General features: G+C 44.4%; 1 protein-coding gene across 3 annotated transcripts in view; it reads left to right on the top strand.

Moving 5' to 3' along the window:
- The window catches only part of elp2 (elongator acetyltransferase complex subunit 2), a 159,318-nt gene that overhangs the window by 9,101 nt on the left and 125,815 nt on the right, over window positions 1-24,402 (top strand). For all 3 annotated transcript variants that reach the window (XR_005942651.1, XM_041184735.1, XM_041184734.1), the window contains exons 2-4: window positions 10,145-10,223; window positions 14,023-14,093; window positions 19,432-19,588. Coding sequence is in view for 2 of the 3 variants with exons in the window: in XM_041184735.1 (XP_041040669.1) it covers window positions 10,145-10,223; window positions 14,023-14,093; window positions 19,432-19,588 (307 nt within the window). In the remaining variant the exon portion in view is untranslated. The remainder of the gene's footprint in view (window positions 1-10,144; window positions 10,224-14,022; window positions 14,094-19,431; window positions 19,589-24,402) is intronic.

Here is a 24,402-nt window from a genome sequence, read left to right as displayed (position 1 = left end):
TCCATGACAGTATTGGTAGGAGTGACCACTGCACAGTCATTGTGGAGACGAAGTCCCGCCTTTACATTGAGGATGCCCTCCATCGTGTTGTGTGGCACTACCACCATGCTAAATGGGATAGATTGTGAATAGATCTAGCAACTCAAGACTGAGCATCCATGAGGCGCTGGGGCCATCAACCCAGCAGAATTGTACTGGAAACAATCTGTAACCTCAGGAGCCAGCATATCCCCCACTCTTCCATTTCCATCAAGCAAGGGGGTCAGCCTGGTTCAATGAAGAGTGCAGGAGTGCATGCCAGGTGCAACACCAGCATCTCTAAAAATGAGATGCCAACCTGGTGAAGCTACAACACAGGACTACTTGCGTGCCAAACAGCATAAGCAGCAAGTGATAGACGGAGCTAAGCGATCCCACAACCAACAGATCAGATCTAAGCTCTGCAGTCTTACCACATCCAGTCGTGAATGGTGGTGGACAATTAAACAACTCACTACAGGAGGAGGCTCCACAAATATCCCTATCCTCAATGATGGGGGAGCCCAGCACATCAGTGCAAAAGATAAGGCCAAAGCATTTGCAAACTTCTTCAGTCAGAAGTGTCGAGTGGATGATCCATCTCGGTCTCCTCCTGAGGTCCCCAGCATCACAGATGCAAGTCTTCAGCCATTCTGATTCACTCCATGTGATATCAAAAAGTGGCTGAAGGCACTGGATACTGCAAAGGTTATGGGGCCTTACAATATTCCGGCAATAGTACTGAGGACTTGTGCTCCAGAACTTGCTGCGCCTATAGCCAAATTGTTCCAGTACAGGTACACTGGCATGAACCCAGCTATGTGAAAAAATGCACAGGTATGTCCTGTACACAAAAAGCAGGACAAATCCAACCTGGCCAGTTATCACCCCATCAGTCTACTCTCCATCATCAATAAAGTAATGGAAGGGGTCATCAACACTGCTATCAAGCGGCACTTGCTTAGCAATAACCTGCTCACTGGTGCCCAGTTCGGGAGCCGCCAGGGCCACCCAGCTCTCGACCTCATTACAGCCTTGGTTCAAACATGGAGATAAGAAAGTAAGAAATAGGAACAGGAGTAGGCATTCTTGCGAGTGTCCTGATGAGTTTGTAAAGGATGTGGCGGGTGGCCAGGATTTCAGTTTGTAAAGAACACAGAGAGCGGCCGGGGTTTCAGTTTAAAAAGGGTGCAGTTGGGGAAAAAGAAAAAAAGCATCTGTTACTTTGCAGGAAGCTAGTAAGTTGATTGGTGGGTAAAGTGCTCAGTCTAAGGGACAGTGCATGAGAAACCAGTTTAGGACAGGCAAGGTAAGGTAGATCTATAAATAAAAAGAACTAAAACTTTAAAATAAAAAAAACAAAATTTGAAAAGTTTAAAATTAAAATCAAACTATAAAGATAAAAAAGCACTAAAGATAAAGCAATTTAAACAAACATCTAAAACACATGCCAGAAGTTAAGAAACATATAACCTTTAGTTGTCAGTGATACTAGCATTCAATAAAAACAGTAAATTGTAGCATACATAGGAAGAAAGCAATTAAAGTAAATTAACTAAGTAACAAGTTAGAATGGCAGGACAGGTGTTATGTTGCAGCTGTGAGGTGTGGGAGCTTTTGGACGTCAAGGTGATCCATGACAAACATGTCTGCAGGAAGTGTAAGCAGCCTGAGGAATTCGGGATCAGGATTATTGAAATGCAGACACTGTGCAACATAGGAGAGGGGGAGAAATACCTGGATGTTTTGTTCCAGAAGACAGTCACACCTCTTAGAAGAGGGTCATCTGTTTTGGTCAGTAGTGAGGGACAGGAGGATGTGACTGTCAGTGAAGCAGGTAATGGGACTGAGCACACAGCAGGGGAGAAGCCTCAGTCTTTGCAATTGTCAAACAGGTTTGAGGTGCTCACAAACTGTGTGGGTGAAAGCGAAGTCTGCATAGTGGATGAGCTGGCTGGCCATGGCACTGTGGTACAGGAAGCTGTTCAAGCGGGGGGAGCAAAAAGGAATGTCGTGGTAGTAGGGGATAGTAAAGTTCTCTGTTCTCTGCAGCAAAGAGCAAGAGTCCAGACGGTTGTGTTGCTTGCCCGGTGCCAGGGTTCGGGACATCTGCTCAGGCTGGAGAGGAACTAGCAGTGGGAGGGGGAGGATCCAATTGTCATGGTCCATGTAGGTACCAATGACATAGGTAGAACTAGGAAAGAAGTTCTGCAAAGTCAGTGTGAGGAGTTAGGTACCAAGTCAAGAAACATAGCCTCTAAGGTAATAATCTGTGGATTATTACCTGAACCATGTGCAAATTGGCTTTTGGCGAATAAGATTAGAGAGACAAATGCGTGGCTCAAAGACTGGTGTGGGAGAAGTGGGCTTCGGCTTGTGAGGCACTGGCATTAGTGCTGGAGAAAGTTGGGGCTGTACCGTTGGGACGGTTTACAACTGAACCATGCTGGGACGAGTGTCCTCGCAAGTCACATAATTAGGGAAGTAGAGAGGGCTTTAAACTAAACAAGAGGGGTGAGGGATCAAACTTGGATAGAGGTAGCAAGTTAAGGTATAGAGTCAAGACAGGAGAGCAAAATAGAAATAAAAACAAAAAAACTGCAGATGCTGGAAATCCAAAACAAAAACAGAATTACCTGGAAAAACTCAGCAGGTCTGGCAGCATCGGCGGAGAAGAAAAGAGTTGACGTTTCGAGTCCTCATGACCCTTCGACAGAACTTGAGTTCGAGTCCAGGAAAGAGCTGAAATATAAGCTGGTTTAAGGTGTGTGTGTGGGGGGCGGAGAGATAGAGAGACAGAGAGGTGGAGGGGGTTGGTGTGGTTGTAGGGACAAACAAGCAGTGATAGAAGCAGATCATCAAAAGATGTCAACCACAATAGTACAATAGAACACATAGGTGTTAAAGTTAAAGTTGGTGATATTATCTAAACGAATGTGCTAATTAAGAATGGATGGTAGGGCACTCAAGGTATAGCTCTAGTGGGTTTTTTTTTTATATAATGGAAATAGGTGGGAAAAGGAAAATCTTTATAATTTATTGGGAAAAGAAAAAAAGAGGAAGGGGGAAACAGAAAGGGGGTGGGGATGGGGGAGGGAGCTCACGACCTAAAGTTGTTGAATTCAATATTCAGTCCGGAAGGCTGTAAAGTCCCTAGTCGGAAGATGAGGTGTTGTTCCTCCAGTTTGCGTTGGGCTTCACTGGAACAATGCAGCAAGCCAAGGACAGACATGTGGGCAAGAGAGCAGGGTGGAGTGTTAAAATGGCAAGCGACAGGGAGGTTTGGGTCATTCTTGCGGACAGACCGCAGGTGTTCTGCAAAGCGGTCGCCCAGTTTACGTTTGGTCTCTCCAATGTAGAGGAGACCACATTGGGAGCAACGAATGCAGTAGACTAAGTTGGGGGAAATGCAAGTGAAATGCTGCTTCACTTGAAAGGAGTGTTTGGGTCCTTGGACGGTGAGGAGAGAGGAAGTAAAGGGGCAGGTGTTGCATCTTTTGCGTGGGCAAGGGGTTGTGCCATAGGAGGGGGTTGAGGAGTAGGGGGTGATGGAGGAGTGGACCAGGGTGTCCCGGAGGGAGCGATCCCTACGGAATGCCGATAAGGGGGGTGAAGGGAAGATGTGTTTGGTAGTGGCATCATGCTGAAGTTGGCGGAAATGGCGGAGGATGATCCTTTGAATGCGGAGGCTGGTGGGGTGATAAGTGAGGACAAGGGGGACCCTATCATGTTTCTGGGAGGGAGGAGAAGGAGTGAGGGTGGATGCGCGGGAGATGGGCCGGACACGGTTGAGGGCCCTGTCAACGACCGTGGGTGGAAAACCTCGGTTAAGGAAGAAGGAGGACATGTCAGAGGAACTGTTTTTGAAGGTAGCATCATCGGAACAGATGCGACGGAGGCGAAGGAACTGAGAGAATGGGATGGAGTCCTTACAGGAAGTGGGGTGTGAGGAGCTGTAGTCGAGATAGCTGTGGGAGTCGGTGGGTTTGTAATGGATATTGGTGGACAGTCTATCACCAGAGATTGAGACAGAGAGGTCAAGGAAGGGAAGGGAAGTGTCAGAGATGGACCACGTGAAAATGATGGAGGGGTGGAGATTGGAAGCAAAATTAATAAATTTTTCCAAGTCTTGACGAGAGCATGAAGCAGCACCAAAGTAATCATCGATGTACCGGAGAAAGAGTTGTGGAAGGGGGCCGGAGTAGGACTGGAACAAGGAATGTTCCACATACCCCATAAAGAGACAGGCATAGCTGGGGCCCATGCGGGTACCCATAGCCACACCTTTTATTTGGAGGAAGTGAGAGGAGTTGAAGGAGAAATTGTTCAGCGTGAGAACAAGTTCAGCCAGACGGAGGAGAGTAGTGGTGGATGGGGATTGTTCGGGCCTCTGTTCGAGGAAGAAGCTAAGGGCCCTCAGACCATCCTGGTGGGGAATGGAGGTGTAGAGGGATTGGACGTCCATGGTGAAGAGGAAGCGGTAGGGGCCAGGGAACTGGAAATTGTTGATGTGACGTAAGGTATCAGAGGAATCACGGATGTAGGTGGGAAGGGACTGGACAAGGGGAGAGAGAAGGGAGTCAAGATAACGAGAAATGAGTTCTGTGGGGCAGGAGCAAGCTGAGACGATCGGTCTACCGGGGCTGTTCTGTTTGTGGATTTTGGGTAGGAGATAGAAGCGGGCCGTCCGAGGTTGGGCGACTATCAGGTTGGAAGCTGTGGGAGGGAGATCCCCAGAGGAGATGAGGTCAGTGACAGTCCTGGAAACAGTGGCTTGATGTTCAGTGGTGGGGTCATGGTCCAGGGAGAGGTAGGAGGAAGTGTCTGCGAGTTGACGCTCAGCCTCCGCGTGGTAGAGGTCAGTGCGCCAGACAACAACAGCACCACCCTTGTCAGCGGGTTTGATGACAATGTCAGGGTTGGACCTGAGAGAATGGAGTGCGGTAAGTTCAGAGAGAGACAGGTTAGAATGGGTGAGAGGAGCAGAGAAATTGAGACGACTAATGTCGCGCCGACAGTTCTCAATGAAAAGATCGAGAGAAGGTAAGAATCCAGAGGGAGGGGTCCAGGTGGAGGGAGAATATTGAAGATGGGTAAAAGGATCCGTTGAACTGGGAGAGGACTCCTGCCCAAAGAAGTGAGCCCGGAGACGAAGACGGCGGAAGAAGAGTTCAGTATCATGCCGAGCCCGAAATTCATTGAGGTGAGGGCGTAAGGGTATGAAACTAAGTCCTTTGCTGAGCACTGAACGTTCAGCATCGGAGAGGGGAAGGTCAGGGGGTATAGTGAATACACGGCTGGGGTTGGGACTGGAAGAAAGGGTGGGGACGGAGGGACAGGCAGGGGTGGAGGGTCCTAGATGGGTGTTGGTGTCGATGAGTTGTTGGAGCTTGCGTTCCTTAGCACTTGAGAGAAAGAGAAAAAGTTTCTTGTTGAGGCGTCGGATGAGCCGAAGGATAAAATGAAACTGGGGGCACGCGCAGCTTTGAAAAAGGGTACGGCGGTGCTGCTGGAGGGAGAGGTCGAGTGTGTTCATATGGCGAAAATAGAAACATGAGAATTGAGGGTCAGAGAATGGCAGGAAGGGACAGAGAGACAAAAAAGCTAAGAATACATCAACAGTCAAGACTAGATGTTACAAAGGTAATGAAAAGACAAAACTGAGGCTCTCTATCTGAATGCATGTAGCATTCATAACAAAGTAAATTAATTGATGGCCCACATTGAAGTAAATAAATATGATCTGACAGCAATTACGGAGACATGGCTGCAGGATGTCAATGATTGGGTCCTTAATATTGATGCGTACATGACATTCAAGACTAATAGGAAGCTAGGTAAAGATGAAGGGGTAGCACTGTTAATCAAAGAGTGCATTGGTGTAATAGGTAGAGATGACCTTGGTTCGGGAGATCAGGATGTAGAATCGGTTCGTGTGGAGATGAGGGATAGCAGGGGAAAATAGTCATTAGTAGGAGTGGTCTACAGGCCCCCTAACAGTAGCCACAGTGTAGGACAAAGTATTCAAGAGAAAATATTGTGTGCTTGTGATAAAGAGACAGCAATAATTATGGCTGATTTTAGTCTACACATAAACAGGAAAAATCAGATTGGCAGTAGTAGCCTGGATGAGGAGTCCTTCGAATGCTTTTGAGATAGTTTCTTAGAGCTTTATGTTCTGGAACCAACCAGAGAGCAGGTTATATTAGATTTGGTATTGTGTAACATGACAGGTTTAATTAATAACCTCAGAGTAAATGCACAATGTTCAGCACCATTCACAACTCCTCAGATACTCAAGCAGTCCATCTCCAAATACAGCAAGACCTGGACAATATCCAGGCTTGGGCTGACAAGTGGCAAGTAACATTCGTGTCGCACAAGTGCTAGGCAATGACCATCTCCAACAAGAGAGAATCTAACCATCGCCCCTTGATGTTCAATGGCATTACTATCACAGAATCCCCCACTATCAACATCCTGGGGTCACCATTGACCAGAAGCTGAACCGGACTAGCCATATAAATACTGTGGCTACAAGAGCAGGTCAGAGGCTAGGAATCGTGTGACGAGTAACTCACCTCCTGACTCCGTAAAGCCTGTCCACCATTTACAAGGCACAAGTCAGGAATGTGATGGAATACTCCCCACTTGCCGGGACAAGTGCAGCTCTTCCAACACTGAAGAAGCTGGACACCGTCCAGGACAAAGCAGTCCGCTTGATTGTCACCTGATCCACAAACATTCACTCCCTCCACCACCGACGCATTGTAGCAGCAGTGTGTACCATCGCCATTCCTTCACTATCGCTGGGTCAAAATCCTGGAGTTCCCTTCCTAACAGCACTGTGGGTGTACCTACAGCACATGGACTGCAGCGGTTCAAGAAAGTAGCTCACCACCACCTTCTCAAGGGCAACTAGGGATGGGCAATAAATGCTGGCTCAGCCAGCGAAGCCTACATCCCGTGAATGAATAGAAATAAACCCAAGGTAGCAGCGAAAACAATATGATTGAATTTTACATCCAGTTTGAAAGGGAGAAGAGTGGGTCTAAGACTTGTATCTTAAACTTAAATAAGGGCAACTATTTGAGAACGAAAGCTGAGCTAGTTGAAGTGAATTGCGAAACTAGGCTAGAGAAGCAGTGGCAGACATTTAAGGGGATATTTCAGAATTCAGAATAAGTACATTCCTACTAAAAAGAAAAATTCTAAGCGGAGGACCCACCATCCGTGGTTAACTAGAGATGTTAAGGAAACCATCAGACTTAAGGAAAAAGCATACAACTCCACAAAGATGAATGGCAGGACAGATGATTGGACAGAATATAAAGAACAGCAGAGAATGACTAAAATGTTAATCAAGAGAAAGAAATTAGAGTACAAGAGGAAGCTAGCTAGAAATGGATAGCAAGAGTTTTTACAGGTACTTAAAAAGGAAAAGAGTAAGTAAAGTGAGTGTTGGTTCTCTAAAAAGTGACAGTGGGAAGTTAATAGTAGATAATAAGGAAACGGCAAAATAACTTAAATATTTTGCTTCACTATAGAGGATACAAAAAACATTCCAGTAATGGCTGCAAATCAGGAGGTTAACGGGAGAAAGGAACTTGGTGAAATTGAAATCACTAGGGAAACGGTACTGAGCAAATTGATGGAGCTGCAGGCTGGCAAGTCTCCGGGTCCCGATGGACTTCGTCCTAGGGTCTTAAAAGAGCTGATGAGGTAGTCAATGCGCTGGCGTTAATTTTCCAAAATTCATGAGATTCTGGAAACGTTGCATTATATTAGAAAGTAGCAGATATAACCCCCATATTCAAGAAGGGATGGGGGCAGAAAACAGGAAACTATAGGCCAGTTAGCTTGACGTCTGTTATGGGGAAGTTATTAGAATCAATCATTAAGGAGATTACAGCTGGGCACTTAGAAGAGCTCAAGTCAATTGGGAAGAATCAGCATGGTTTTGTGAAAGGAAAATCATATTTAACCAAGTTTTTGGAGTGTTTTGTAGGAATAACATGCACAGTGGATAAAGGGGAGCCTGTAATCATATTGCACTTGGATTTCCAGAAGGCATTTGATAAGGTGCCACATCAAAGATTAGTACGGAAAATAAAAGTGTATGATGTACTGGGTAACATGTTAGCATGAATAGGAGATTGGTTGGCTGGTAGAAAGCTGAGAGTATGTATAAATGGGCCTTTTTCTGATTGGCGGGATGTGACGAGTGGTGTCCCACAGGGGTCTGTTCTGGGGCCTCAACTTTTTACGATTTACATCAATGACTTAGATGAGGAGAGTGAAGACATGGTGGCTAAATTTGCAGATGATACAAAGATAGGTGGGAAAGTATGTTGTGAAGGGGACATGAGGTTGCAGATGGATATAGATAAGTTGAGTGAGTGGGCAAAAATCTGGCAAATGGAGTTTAATGTGGGAAAATGTGAAGTTGGTCACTTTGGCAGGATGGACAAAAAACAGGGATCTAGGTGTTCTAATACATGAGTCAGAAAAAGTTAGTATGCAGGATAAGTTAGTATGCAAGGGTTAACGTGGTTAGATGGGGATATGGAAATCAAAACACAAGAAGATCAGCCATGATCTTATTGAATGGCGGAGCAGACTTGAAGGGCCGAATAGTCTACTCTTGTTCCTATTTCTTATGTTCTTATGACCATTCAGCCCCTTGAGCTTGCTCCTCCATTCAATAAAATCATGGCTGATCTTCTTGCATTTCAATTTCCACATTCCCATCTAATCCCTATAACCTTTCATTCCCTTGCCTAACAAGAATCTATCTACCTCTGCATTAAAATATTCAATGACCCCACCTCCACCACCTTCTGAGGCAGAGAATTCCAAAGTTGCACAACCCTCTGAGAGAGAAAATTTCTCTTCATCTCTGTCCTAAAAGGGCGACCCCTAATTTTAAAACAGTGCCCCCCCCGTTCTGCACTCACCCACAAGAGGAAACGTCCTTTCGATGTCCATTTAGTCAAGGCCGCTCAGGATCTTGTATACTTCAATCAAATCACCCCTCACTCTTCTAAACTCCAGTGGAAACAAGCCCAGTCTGTCCAACCTTTCTTCATTCTCCCGAGGTGAGGTCAGAGTGACTGCCCTTGACATCGAGGCTGCATTTGACCGAGTGTGGCACCAAGGAGCCCTAGCAAAACTGGAGTCAGTTTTGATTGGCACCACATCCACAAACATTCACTCCCTCCACCACAGATGTACAGTGGCAGCAGTGTGTACCATCTACATGATGCACTGTAGGAATTCACCAAGGTTCCTTAGACAGCCCCTTCCAAACCCACGACAACTAACATCTAGAAGGACAAGGGCAGCAGATAGATGGGAACCCCACCACCTGGAAGTTCCCCTCCAAGTCACTCAGCATCCTAACTTGCAAATATATCGCCGTTCCTTCAGTGTCGCTGGGTCAAAGTCTTGGAATTCCCTTTCTAAGAGCACTGTAGGTGTACCTACACCATGTGGGCTGCAGCGGTTCACAAAGGCAGCTCAGCACCACCTTCTCTTGGCACCTAGGTCTGGCATTAAATGCTGGCCCAGCCAGCGAAGCCCATATCCCTCAATCTGCTGGTAGGATTGTTAGCTTCCCCAGGTACATCTGGGTACTGATGGGTGAGACGTGAACGCTGCTCTGTTGTCCCCTCCACCTGGCATTCTGACACTCACCACCTACATCGCAAATGGCTTCCAAAAGAATCTGAAGACAGGCAGAGTGCTATGGGACCTCACAACTGCCTACGATACAGTGTGGCACACTGGCCTACTCCTGAAGTTATCCAGAGTGAATGAATAACAAAAAAATAGAGATCATAATATAATTGACTTTGGTATTAGTATTGAGAAGGAGAAATGTGTGCCACAAACCAAAGTTTGAATTTTAAGTTGGGCAAACTTATGCACAACTGATTAAAGGACTGTGCCTTCTAGTTTTCAACTCTGGCCAATGGGAATGCTTACGTCTTCACATTGGTATGTACCTGTTGTATGATCAACTTTAGAATAATGCGCCCTGAGCAATTGTAGTAATAGCTTTTAGTACTTTTACCTGACCGTTCAACAACTTTTCTTGCTATTTTAAATGTCTTTGGTTCAACAGAAAAGAAGTGTGACTGAAACTCTGAATGGACACAAAGGAAGAGTTAACTGTGTGCAGTGGGCTCATAGAGATGATTGCAGTAAGTACTGGTGTCTGGTGTTTCTTGTAAGAGGGCAAAGTGAGCATTCTCTTGTGAAGAAAATAAATCAAAAAGACACAACATGCAGCTTTTGCACCACAAGGTTCATTATCTGAGAAAAAATTGATGTAACCTATATGATATAATTCAAGTTTCTAAATTTGAACCATCTGATACCAAGACATTGCCTGAATATCATAATTTTTAGTTTTTAGTCCCTGAACCTTAATTTCTTTTTATCTGCCTGAGCTTCCCCACCCTCCCAAATGATTCCAGCGTTTTGGAATCGGGTCTCCAAATGGGTTGCCTATCTTAGCTCAAGTTTAGTATATATGGGCAAAGAATATGATTTTAAGAAATTTCAGGAAAACAACATGGATAAGCATTCTGGTAAGTCAAACCACATCTTATTTATATAGCTCCAATATGGGTGCCTGGTAGGAAAATGATGTTGATGGCTTGTTCAGTGGCAAGACATCCGATGAAGATTCACTTGGCAGTTGACAGGCTCTCACATTAATTTGTAAGATTTGGAGAGCATGACCTCTTGCCTCAAAGCCAGTGTGAAGACTGGTGAGTCTTGGGGAACTGGGATTCTGCAAAGGGGCTCTTTTGGAGTTTTTAAATTTTCTCTTGGAATTCAGTCTGCTGGTAGGATTGTTAGCTTTCCCTGGGTACTGACAGGGTTGAGACGTGAACGCTGCTCTGTTATCCCTCCCACCTGGCATTCTGACACTCACCACCGACATCGCAAATGGCTTCCAAAAGAATCTGAAGACAGGCAGAATGCTATGGGACCTCACAACTGCCTACTCCTGAAGTTGTCCAGAGTGCTTCCAAACTAGATCGGGACAGTTATTGAAACGCTCCTTCACAGCAATTCAGTTCATCTTGGGCAAGGAAGAAGTGCTTGGAAAAGACATGCCAATAGACTACCACAGTGCTCAATACCAGCCCCAACCCTGTTCAACATTTATACAAATGACCTGCCAACAGCCATGCCCTAAAAGTTCATCTTTCTGTTGACATCTGTTGCGCCAATCAAGCTCTATCCTTCTGCACTTTGGACCAGATCCTTAACGAAGACATTACAAAGTTGACAAACTACTACAGCACATTGCCTCTCACATTGAATCCCTCTAAAACCGTATCTAGTGGAGGTGCCAAAAAGGAATTGCATATCATGGATGGCCTGAGACTAAAGCATGATCCTAACCCATCACACCTGGGAGTGACTCTAGGTAGGTGAGAACATCTGAAGAAAACAGCAGCAAAGGCCAAAACCAGAAACAACTTACTAAAAAAACTTGCTGGACCTGCATGAGCCACAACACTCCAGACCTCAGCACCTGCACTATCATACTCTGCAACAGAGTATTGTGCACCTGCCTGGCAAAGGTCAGGGCATACACATCTTGTTGACACTCAATTGATTGCAACAATGCGTATCATAACTGGAACTTTCCACTCAATGCCCTCTGCCCTGGCTTCCTTACCTAACAAACATCACTTTCCTGCACATCCACCAATGGACAAAAACACACAAACTGGTTGAAATCATCTGTGCTACACCTCACTTACCACTCCACGATGGCCTCCTGTCTACCTCCAACCATCTTCCTGAGCAAGATCGAATAGCAAACATTCTTTGAATCAAGGAATGGAAAACACGTGAAATCACTCACACGTTCCTTGCGAAAAACCCGATTTGTCGAATGACAGGCTTTGAACTACCATGGCGAGAGTGGTCTTTGCGAAACAGGCCTGGCACAGGCCAAAGCCCCTGTTCAGCCAACCTCCTCTGCTGGGGCCTCAGTACAAACCTGTTATGCACTTATGGAAAGACACAATCAATGCTGTACTATTACCGAGGACTGTCCCCTCTACAGGCTATGTGATTGACTAATCACCCTCAAGTCAGCAAATGAGGTGACTGGCACATGACTTTTGGGAATTTGCATTTGCTAAATAAAATAAAAGTGCCTTTAACTTCATAAAACGTCCCAAGGTGCCTGTTAAGTTAAATTAAGCCTAGTTTGCATGTAGTTAGTGTTTTAGTTGATTACATGCTGCCCCTTAAGCTTTAGGAGCAAATCATGGTGTTTTATGATGGTCTAAGAAGGTTGAATGCATTTAATGTGACATCCAAATTCTCTAACACTCCCTTCTAACTCCCATTGAACTATGACCCCACCACTGAAGATCAAGCTTTTGTCTCCCGGTCTATTATTAACCTCATCTCCTTTGCAGATGTTCCCTCCATGACCTCCAACCTCATTGTCGCCCAACTCTGAATGGCCGACTTCTACTTCCTTTCCAGGATGTGCAAACAGGATTGACCTGATAGACTTATCATTTCAGCATGATCCTAACCTCCTGCACTGATTTCTTCCTATCTCGAGTGCATATTTTTTCTCCCCTTGTCCAGTCTCTTCCCACCTCCACCTGTGACATTTCTGATGCTCTCAACCACGTTAATAGTTTCCAATTTCTTGGCTAAACTGTCTCCTCTTCACCATGGATGTCCAATCTTCCTGCACCTCCATTCCCATAAAGATAGTCTGAGGATTCTCTGTTTCTTCCTTGAAAGGAAGTGCAGCCAGTTCCCATCCACCACCACCCTCCTTCACCTAGCTGAACTTGTTCTCACATTGAACAACTTCTCCTTTAACTCCACTCGTTTTCTCTAAATAAAAAGTGTTGCTTTGGGTGCCTGCATGGGCCCTAACTATGCCTGCCTTTTTGTGGGGTACGTCAAACATTGTTTGTCCCAGCTCTACTTGGGCCCCCGCCCTCATCTCTTTTTGTGGCACATTGATGATTGTATTGGTGCTGTTTTCTTCTCTTGCCCTGAACTGGAAAATTTCATCAACTTTTCTTCTAGTTTCCACCTTTCTCCCACCTTCACATGTCCACCTCTGACGCTTTCCCTCCTTTCATCGATTTTACTGTCCCCATTTCTGGGGAAAGGTTATCAACAGATATTCACGATCAGCCCACAGCTACCTTGACTATGATTCCTCACACCCCTTTTCCTATAAGGACTCCATTCCATTCTCCCAGTTGCTCCATCTCTGTTGCATTTGTTATGATACAACCTTCCATATCAGCACTTCGGATATGTCTTCCTTTTTCCTTAACCGAGGGATCCCTCCCACCTTGGTTAACAGGGCCTGCATCTATCCCATTTCCTGCGCTTAGTCTCTCACTCTTTCCAGAACCACAATAGGATTCCCCTTGTCCTCACCTTCAACCCCACAAGCCTTTGTATTTGATGGATTATGCTGTGCCATTTCCACCACCTCCAGTGTGTTGCCACCACTAAACTTATCATCTCTTTCCTCTCGTTTCAGCATTCTGAACAGACCCTTTTCTCTGGCACCTTAGTCCATTCCAAAACCCCTTCCCCTTCCCAAGGCACCTCCCATGCAACCGCAGGAAATGCAACATCTCATGTTCACTGATGCTCAGTTTGGGTTCTGCCAGGGCTGCTTAACTCCTGACCTCATTACAGCCCTGGCAAGCTTTGAGTTCCACATTAAGTTTAATTTCTCTTTGAATCTTTGATTTCAGAAGTATCCCTACTCCTTGCTAAGCCAAGACATTTTCAAACAAGTTACATACTGTGATAATGTGTTTGATAAAAGTAGCTGGTCCGTAAAGCAATACTTAAAAACTGTTGCTGAATCCTTTGATATACTGTTTTGCAGAAATGGGAGAATATCTGGTTCTGTTGTTTTACTTGACTTAAAAGTGAACATTGTATTGGTGACTTAAGTCAACTGTTTTTTTGTTCCAGGCCCTGAGACAGAACTTGTGTCTGGAGGATCTGATAACGGCCTGATTGTTTGGGAGTTGCAGAATTTTAAGGTGAGTAATCAGATTCTAAAGCAGCCAACTTTTCTGTTCTGTTCCCAATAGCAGATTTGGAAATAATATTTTTCCAGGAAAATGTGTTTTCATTTTATTGCAGTCATTGGTACTAAAACAAAACAGATAAAATTGAGGATAGAAATTTATCATGCCAAATTTTGAACAAGAATTTATGAACAACATGGTTAAAGTTCTTCAATAACTTTCCATTCTTCTGAAGTTATATGTTATAGCCTTAGGAAAAATAATTTGGGAGCACAGTTTTACTTTGTAAGTACCAGTGAATAATATGATACAGTAATGTAGGTATTATGTTCTTGGATCACATTCTTTTTGCTGGCCCTATGCAACCAGCCCACCTCTTGAAATGGCATTTTCTCTAGCTTCTGTATCATCACCTCCAGAATTCCCCAAAATTTCCCCCCCTTTTTCCTCATCAACATGCTACCATTTGGTGATATCATCCATAGATGCCCCCTTCCACATCTAAGGGAATAGCATTCACTTTTACCTCTTCAACACTTCTCTCAACTTCATTACCAACTCTGTGCTGTCAGAATGCCTGTCTGACATTGTTGTGAAAGAGTCAGAAATTCCTACAGTTGAAGATCGGAAATGTTGAAGGTATAATTTTTTAAGCACTCCACACACACTCTATACACAATTGCCATCACATCCAAAACAAAAACAGAATTACCTGGAAAAACTCAGCAGGTCTGGCAGCATTGGCGGAGAAGAAAAGAGTCGACGTTTTGAGTCCTCATGACCCTTCAACAGAACTAGGTGAATCCAAGGAAGGGGTGCAAATATAAGCTGGTTTAAGATGTTTGTGTGTGTGTGTGTGTGTGTGTGTGTGTGTGTGTGTGTGTGTGTGTGTGTGTGTGTGTGTGTGTGTGTGTGTGTGTGTGTGTGGGGTGGTTGGGTGGGGGGAGAGAAGTGGAGGGGGTGGTGTGGTTGTAGGGACAAACAAGCAGTGATAGAAGCAGATCATCAAAAGATGTCACAGACAATAGAACAAAAGAACACATAGGTGTTGAAGTTGGTGATATTATCTAAACTAATGTGCTAATTAAGAATGGATGGTAGGGCACTCAAGGTATAGCTCTAGTGGGGGTGCAGGGAGCATAAAAGATTTTAAAATATTTAAAAATAATGGAAATAGGTGGGAAAAGAAAAATCTATATAATTTATTGGAACAAAACAAAAGGAAGGGGGAAGAAACAGAAAGGGGGTGGGGATGGAGGAGGGAGTTCAGGACCTAAAGTTGTTGAATTCAATATTCAGTCCGGAAGGCTGTAAAGTGTCTAGTTGGAAGATGAGCTGTTGTTCCACCAGTTTGCGTAAACTTGGCGACCGCTTTGCAGAACACCTGCGGTCTGTCCGCAAGAGTGACCCAAACCCCTCTGTTGCGTGCCATTTTAACACTCCACCCTGCTCTCTTGCCCACATGTCTGTCTTTGGCTTGCTGCATTGTTCCAGTGAAGCCCAACGCAACTCAGTGCCATGCGCCGCCATATGAACACACTCGACCTCTCCCTCCAGCAGCACCGCCGTACCCTTTTTCATTTCGTGCCTCCAGTTCCATTTTATTCTTCATCTCATCTGATACCTCAATAAAAAACTTTTTCTCTTTCTCTCAAGTGCTAAGGAACGCAAGCTCCAACAACTCATCAACACCAACACCCATCTAGGACCCTCCACCCCTGCCTGTCCCTCCGCCCCCACCCCATCTTCCAATCCCAGCCCCAGCCGTGTATTCACTATACCCCCTGACCTTCCCCTCTCCGATGCTGAACGTTCAGTGCTCTGCGAAGGACTTAGTTTCATACCCTTATGCCCTCACCTCAATGAATTTCGGGCTCGGCACGATGCTGTCTTCCGCTGTCTTCGTCTCCGGGCTCACTTCTTTGGGCAGGAGTCCTCTCCCCGTTCAATGGATCCTTTCACCCACCTCCAAAATTCTCCTTCCACCTGGACCCCTCCCTCTGGATTCTTACCTTCTGATCTTTTCATTGAGAACTGTCGGTGTGACATTAGTCGTGTCAATTTCTCTGCTCCTCTCACCCATTCTAATCTCTCTCTCTCTGAACTTACTGCACTCCATTCTCTCAGGTCCAATCCTGACATTGTCATCAAACCCGCTGACAAGGGTGGTGCTGTTGTCTGGTGCACTGACCTCTACCTCGTGGAGGCTGAGCGTCAACTCGCAGACACTTTCTCCTACCTCTCCCTGGACCATGACCCCACCACTGAACATCAAGCCATTGTTTCCAGGACTGTCACTGACCTCATCTCCTCTGGGGATCTTCCTCCCACAGTTTCCAACCTGATAGTCGCCCAACCTCGGACAGCCCACTTCTACCTCCTACCCAAAATCCACAAACAGAACTGCCCGGTAGACCGATCGTGTCAGCTTGCTCCTGTCCCACAGAACTCATTTCTCGTAATCTTGACTCCCTTCTCTCTCCCCTTGTCCAGTCCCTTCCCACCTACATCCGTGATTCCTCTGACACCTTACGTCACATCAACAATTTCCAGTTCCCTGGCCCCAATTGCTTCCTCTTCACCATGGACGTCCAATCCCTCTACACCTCCATCCCCCCCCAGGATGGTCTGAGGGCCCTTAGCTTCTTCCTCGAACAGAGGCCCGAACAATCCCCATCCACCACTACTCTCCTCCGTCTGGCTGAACTTGTTCTCACACTGAACAATTTCTCCTTCCACTCCTCTCACTTCCTCCAAATAAAAGGTGTGGCTATGGGTACCCGCATGGGCCCCAGCTATGCCTGTCTCTTTATGGGGTATGTGGAACATTCCTTGTTCCAGTCCTACTCCGTTCCCCTTCCACAACTGTTTCTCCGGTACATCGATGATTACTTCGGTGCTGCTTCATGCTCTCGTTGGGACTTGGAAAAATTTATTAATTTGCTTCCAATCTCCACCCCTCCATCATTTTCACGTGGTCCATCTCTGACACTTCCGTCCCCTTCCTTGACCTCTTTGTCTCAATCTCTGGTGATAGACTGTCCACCAATATCCATTACAAATCTACCGACTCCCACAGCTACCTCGACTACAGCTCCTCTCACCCCGCTTCCTGTAAGGACTCCATTCCATTCTCTCAGTTCCTTCGCCTCCGTTGCATCTGTTCTGATGATGCTACCTTCAAAAACAGTTCCTCTGACATGTCCTCCTCCTTCCTTAACCAAGGTTTTCCACCCACGGTCGTTGACAGGGCCCTCAACCGTGTCCGGCCCATCTCCCGCGCATCCGCCCTCAAGCCTTCTCCTCCCTTGCAGAAACATGATAGGGTCCCCCTTGTCCTCACTTATCACCCCACCAGCCTCCGCATTCAAAGGATCATCCTCCGCCATTTCCGCCAACTCCAGCATGATGCCACCACCAAACACATCTTCCCTTCACCCCCCCCGGCGGCATTCTGTAGGGATCGTTCCCTCCGGGACACCCTGGTCCACTCCTCCATTACCCCCTACTCTTCAACCCCCTCCTATGGCACCACCCCATGCCCACGCAAAAGATGTAAAACCTGCCCCTTTACTTTCTCTCTCCTCACCGTCCAAGGGCCCAAACACTCCTTTCAAGTGAAGCACCATTTCACTTGCATTTCCCCCAACTTAGTCTACTGCATTCGTTGCTCCCAATGTGGTCTCCTCTACATTGGAGAGACCAAGTGTAAACTGGGCGACCGCTTTGCAGAACACCTGCGGTCTGTCCGCAAGAATGACCCAAACCTCCCTGTCACTTGCCATTTTAACACTCCACCTTGCTCTCTTGCCCACATGTCTGTCCTTGGCTTGCTGCATTGTTCCAGTGAAGCCCAACGCAAACTAGAGAAACAACAGCTCATCTTCCGACTAGGCACTTTACAGCTTTCCGGACTGAATATTGAATTCAACAACTTTAGGTCTTGAGCTCCCTCCTCCATCCCCACCCCCTTTCTATTTCTTCCCCCTTCCTTATTCCAATAAATTATATAGATTTTTCTTTTCCCACCTATTTCCATTATTTTTAAATATTTTTAAATCTTTTATACTCCCCCCACCCCCACTAGAGCTATACCTTGAGTGCCCTACCATCCATTCTTAATTAGCACATTAGTTTAGATAATATCACCAACTTCAACACCTATGTGTTCATTTGTTCTGTTGTTTGTGACATCTTTTGATGATCTGCTTCTATCACTGCTTGTTTGTCCCTACAACCACACCACCCCCCTCCACTTTTCTCCCCCCACCCACAACCCCCCCCCCCACACACCTTAAACCAGCTTATATTTGCACCCCTTCCTTGGATTCACCTAGTTCTGTTGAAGGGTCAGGAGGACTCGAAACGTCAACTCTTTTCTTCTCCGCTGATGCTGCCAGACCTGCTGAGTTTTTCCAGGTAATTCTGTTTTTGTTTTGGATTTCCAGCATCCGCAGTTTTTTGTTTTTATTGCCATCACACCCATTCTCTTTTCTCCGCACTGTTCCAACCCCTTCTAGCTGCTTGATTGTTCTGAATTAGGTAGTACATATTCTTAGTGTTGTATTGAACCCAAAGCTATCTTGCTCCATCTCCTTTTGCTTCCATTTTGGTAGCTTTTACTGCCTCTGAGCCTACTCTATCACCAGTTTCAATGAAACTTTTAGCCACATCTTTGTTCTTTCAGAACGTTTCCAATGTCTTCCTCCCCCATAACCTGATGTGTACCTTCATAAATTCCAAATCATCCAGAACATCTGTCTTTTATCCAGCTCTGTCCTATTTATCCATCACCTCTCTCTCAGCTGACCTTTTTTAAAAATTCATTCATGGGATTGGTGCATCACTGGCTAGGCCAGCATTTATTGTCCATCCCTAATTGCCTTTGAGAACTGAGAGGGCATTTAAGAGTCAACCACATTGCTGTGGGTCTGGATTCACACGTAGGCCAGACCAGGTAAGGACCGCAGATTTCCTCCCCTAAAGGTGAACCAGATGGGTTTTTATAACAATCGCTTCGTGGTAATCATTAGATTTTTAATTCCAGTATTTTTAAATTGAATTCAAATTTCATCAGTTGCCATGGTGGGATTTGAACCCTGGCCCCCAGAGCATTACCTTGGGTTTCTGGATTACTAATCCAGAGGCCTAACCACCACCACCACCTCCTGCTACATTGGCTCCATGTATCCAAGTAGATCAAATTTAAAAATCTTGTCCACAGGCCCCACTGTGGTCTTGCCCCATGCTTCCTCTGCCACCTTTATTTGCAGTATTTTGCAAAATAGCCAACAATGGTTACATGCAGTTTTTATTTATGCTATTCAATTACTTTACTTCTGCTATTCAGTTTGCAGCTTCCACCCAGCTAGAAGGGCATTCAGGAGCTGTGTGTGCTGTAACCACTATTTATGAAACTGTTGACTTGGATGAACATCCAAAATTGCTGATCGCTTCAGCAGCAGCAGACTCCTCTGTCAAAATTTGGACTAAGCAAGGTTTTGTGGGTAAGGTATTAATTTTACTGTATATATTCATGGCAAATGAAAATATGATAAGTGGATTATAAATGAGAATGCAATTCAAAATTTTCATTCCACTGAGTTTCCTATTATTGCTATATAACATTCACAGTTAGATGCCCTGATCATTATTTTCATTTTCTCACCAGGTGAAAATAGCTGCCAAGAAATATACATTTTAAAATTAGTTATTTTTGTCTCAACCACATGCATCAGAAAAGATGAAAAACACATGAACCCTGATTTTCAGCTCCATTAAGTTTTATGAGTGAGCACACCTGGGATGTAATGGAGCAAAAATGAAGGTGGAGATTAACAATTGGCATGCATTTTGGGTGAATAGGTGGTCAAGAAATAGGGGGATGTTTCATTATAACATCATGATGCCATTTAAGTTTCAATGCCACTTCCTGCCTTTTTTACTAACAGTACTGCTTTGTTTTACTCACGTAAATTTTGGTTTCATGACTGTGCTTTTGAATACAACGTTATTTAAAGAGACAGTCTGGAAGCTTAATGCTTTGATTTATTTTATCCTGTTAATTTTCTTTGTGATGTTTGGTCAGCTCAGTGGCCGGAGAATTTATGGTGGTGGGTTTTAGGCTTCCATTTTTGGTTTCATGCCTACAAATTCGGGCAAGTGGTCTCCTTATCGAATTTCTTTGTATTTACACTATTTCAAAAAAGCTGCTGACAAAGAAGTTAACACAGATTTGGTAAAGGCAAATTGTTTGACTATCTTGATCAAGTTTTTTGAAGTAACAGTGACAGCTAATGAGTCTCAGGTGTTTGATGTGTATTAAGAGTTTCAGAAGAAGTTTGACAAAGTGCCACAAAATAAACTTATTAACAAAATTAAAGCTGAAATTGAAGGCACCATGGCAGCACGGGTGCAAAATTGGCTAAGGGACAGGAAGCAGAGAATAGTGGTGAATGGTTGTTTGTCAGGAGGGCAGTATAGTGGTGTTCCTCGGGAGTGTGTGTATATGTAAAAACTAGTCTTGAATATGCAGAGCATAATTAAATTTGTTGATGACACGAAACTTGGAAATATAGTAAACAATGAGAAGACTAGTAACAGAAGATAGAAGGACATGGATAAACTGATGAAATGGATGAATTTAGACGTGGATGAAGTTAAACGCAAAGAAGTGTGAGGTGATAGATTTTGGTAAGAAAAGTCAGAAGAGAGATTATGATTAAAATAGTATAGATTTAAAGGGGATGCAGGAACAAAAAAACCTAGGGGAGTACATATACTAATCTTTGAAGGTGGCAGGACCTGAGAAGGCTGTTTAAAAAAGCTTATGGCTTGGCTTTAGTAATAAGGTGCAAAACCAAGAAAGTGATGCTAAACATTTGTAAACTACTGGTTAGGCTTCTGGGCACCATGCTATAGGAAGAATGCTAAGCTCTTGGAGAGGGTGCAGAAGAGATTGTACCAGGAATTGTACCAGGGTTGAGATGCAGTGATTGTCTCCCTTGTACAAAAACAAAGGAAAGAAGTCTTAACTGTTGATTATACAGAGGCAGCACCTTGCTCTCCATTTTAAGTAAAATTTTGGCCAGAATGCTTCTGAATAGAACTGTTCCGACAATGGCTGAAGAAAGCACCCCTGAAAATTAGTGCAGATTCAGACCCAATTGGGGAATTACTGACATGATGGTTTTGTGCTGAGTCAGATCCAGGAGAAATGCAGAGAACAAATCATGCGCCTGTATGCTACTGTTATAGACCTCAGCAAGGTGTTCAAGGAGGTCAGTCGGGATGGACAATGGAAGATGCTATCTATATTGGTATGCCCTTCTCCAAGGTTCCTCACCATTTGACGCCAGCTGCGCGAAGGCCAGAAAGGTCAGGCCATGCAAAACAGAGCTCTCTCAGACAGCTTCCTTACCTCTTGTTAAGCAAGAGTAGGTTCTGGCATCAACCCTTTTTATTTTCTTCATGCTTCAAGTAGCAATGACAGGCTTGAGAGAGAGCATATCCATCCACTTGTGAACAGATGACAGTCTTTTCAACCTGAAACAACTGCTGGCATATATGAAAACCACAGAGAAGCTTTTGTGGAACTTCTGTTTGCTGATGATTGTGCCTTTGTATTGAAGGCAATACAATTCATTGTAAACTGTTTCTCTGAGGCAGCAAATGCCTTTGGCCTTACTATTAGCATAAAGAAATCTGTACCAACCGTGGTCCTAAGGGAATTACAGTCCACAACAGATCAGTATTGACAGCAATAGATCAGTTTACCTATCTAGGTAGCATTATGTCAAGTGGTGCCACTGTCAACTTGGGCACAGATAATCGACTATCCAAAGCCAACAGCTTTATTGGCTGCCTGCCAAAGTGTGCCTGACAAACCATTTATTACGCATTGCTACCAAAACTCAAGTATATAGAGTGGCTGTCATCAGCAAGACAGCTTGCTATGGCTGACATTGACCAACAATTATGGGAGCAGGAGGCTGCTAACAGACACAGTTGGCACACAACAACCAGGAAAGCAAACTTGAAACAAATAGATGTGAGGCTGCTGAAGAAAGGTGCAGACAATGGAAGGAGTCTGCTTATAGCACAGCCCCTCCAACCTAGAGGTTCCTGTGCTCCAACTGCTCAAGAGCCTGCAGATCAAGAATTAGTCTTTTCAGTCACCAATGGTCATGCCAACTACCACAGAGAAGAGCCTTTCCATGGCCTTTGCCTGTGAAGAATCTGGCATCATCATCATCACCAAAGCTGAGGGATTTCAGTTACACGGAGAAGCTGGAGTTGTTCTCCTTTAGAATAGAGAAGATTAAAAAGAGATTTGTCCACAATCTGCAATTTTGATAGAGATGCACTACCTGAAAGGGTGGCGGATGCAAATTCAAAGAGAATTGGAGAAATACTTAAAGTGAAAAAAAATTACAAGGCTTTGGGGAAAGAGCAGGGGTTGTGATAATTGGACAGCTCTACCAAAGAACTGGCATTTGCATGATGGGCTGAATGGTCTCCTGTGCCATATAATTCTGCCAGATTGAAACACATGAGGATTGCACGTACATGTCATTGCCCTCCCAATCACATAAACAGGCCAAGGTGTAATTACCTGGACTTGGTTACTGTGAGCTAGATCCCAGGCAAGTAAGGAGACAAAGTTATGCTGCATGCTACAATCTTGATTGCAGGTAAACACTTGGAAAACAGGGGACTACCAGTGGAAGCCAGGGTCATTTCTTCCCTACACTTTTATGGCAACGGCTCGTTCCTGGCTGCTGCAGAGTACATCAGTCTTTTTGCAGTACATAGATATTTCAATTAATAGCTGGTAACTTCTTAAGTTTTCCTATGGATAACCAATAATGGCACGTAAGGGCACTATTTTAGTTTGAATGAACGAAGTCCAGTGGAGTCAGTGATTGCACTTATGTCGTTCTGAATGATCCTTTTAGAACAACTTGTGCATTGGTGAAATGCCAGGGCTTTCACTCCTTGTGTTGCAATTTGTTTATGTTCATTTGTATATATGAATTCCACATCCTAAGCATGCGTTATTATGCCTTTGCTTTAAGACAATCCACAGTCCCATCAGGAAGAGATGGTAGCGTAGTGGTAATGTCGCTGGGCTAGTAATCCAGAGGCCCAGCCTAATGCCCTTTTGTGGAACTTCTGCATTCAAATGCCGCCATGGCAGCTGGATAATTTAAATTCAATTAATAAATATGGAAAATAAATCTAGCGTCAGTAATGATGACCATGACTGCATTTTTGGTTTATCATTTCCTATTTCCCATTTTGGACTTGGTCTCTGCAGGTTTTTGCCACTTTCAGTTAATGATTTCTCACCCTTTACTAAATTTTGGTGGCCGTTTCCCTGCTTCATGGCTAATCATTTCTTCTTTTGGACTTGGTCTATACATATGATTTTTGACTTTACGGTTACTTGCTTTTGTTGATGATTTCTCCCCACCTTGATAGAATTGTTGTTCAGCACCAACAATAAATTTAAATTAAGTAAGTAAAAAGAAATAATGGGCTGTATTTTATGATTAGTGGCGAAGCAATGAAACACGCCACTGTCCTGGAAGAAAGCTACCTTCAAAGATCTAGCATCTTTGTGATGCTGATTTCCCTTCTACCGATGTCAGTTTGAATCTGACACCAAGTCAAGGGGCTCTCCAGGCATCCTGCAGCAGTTGTTTTACTAAGAAGGATAGGCAGCAATTACATTGAAATATTCTCATAGACAGCAAATGAGGAAGTATAAATTACTGAATCCTTCCACGTTTTAATTTTCCACAAAGCAAAATAAATAGGGCAGTTGCATGAGATTAAAGAAGGGCTTAAAATATCATGAATATTTGAAAGTATAAGAACATAAATATGAAGTTAAGGTATAGTTGCTCAAATTTCCATCGAGTTTCATTAGTGCAGTGTTAGAGGCTGAGGACAAGAAGGTCATAGTGGGAATTGGATGGAGAACTAAAATGACAAATGGCCAGAAACTCAGGATCTTGCCTGAAGACTGAAGTGTTCACCAAAGCGATTAGTCAGTTTATGCCCGATGTAGAGGAGACTGCATCCGGAACAGAGAATTCTATATACTAAATGCAAAGTATAAGTAAATGAAAATCTGGCTGCAATAATGTTTCAGTGCTGTTGCTATGGATCAGGTTCAGTTACAATGGAAGATGATTGACTTAAAATATCTGTTTCTCTCTCCACAGATATTACCTGACCTGCTGAATATTTCTAGCAATTTCTGTTTTTATTTCAGATTTCCAGCATCTGCATTATTTTTCTTTTCCTTCTCCTT

The sequence above is a fragment of the Carcharodon carcharias genome, chromosome 3, assembly GCF_017639515.1.
Source record: "Carcharodon carcharias isolate sCarCar2 chromosome 3, sCarCar2.pri, whole genome shotgun sequence".
Taxonomy (NCBI): Eukaryota; Metazoa; Chordata; class Chondrichthyes; order Lamniformes; family Lamnidae; genus Carcharodon; species Carcharodon carcharias.
Note: the sequence above shows the minus strand (reverse complement) of the source record. Positions and strands in the feature narration are given on the sequence as shown.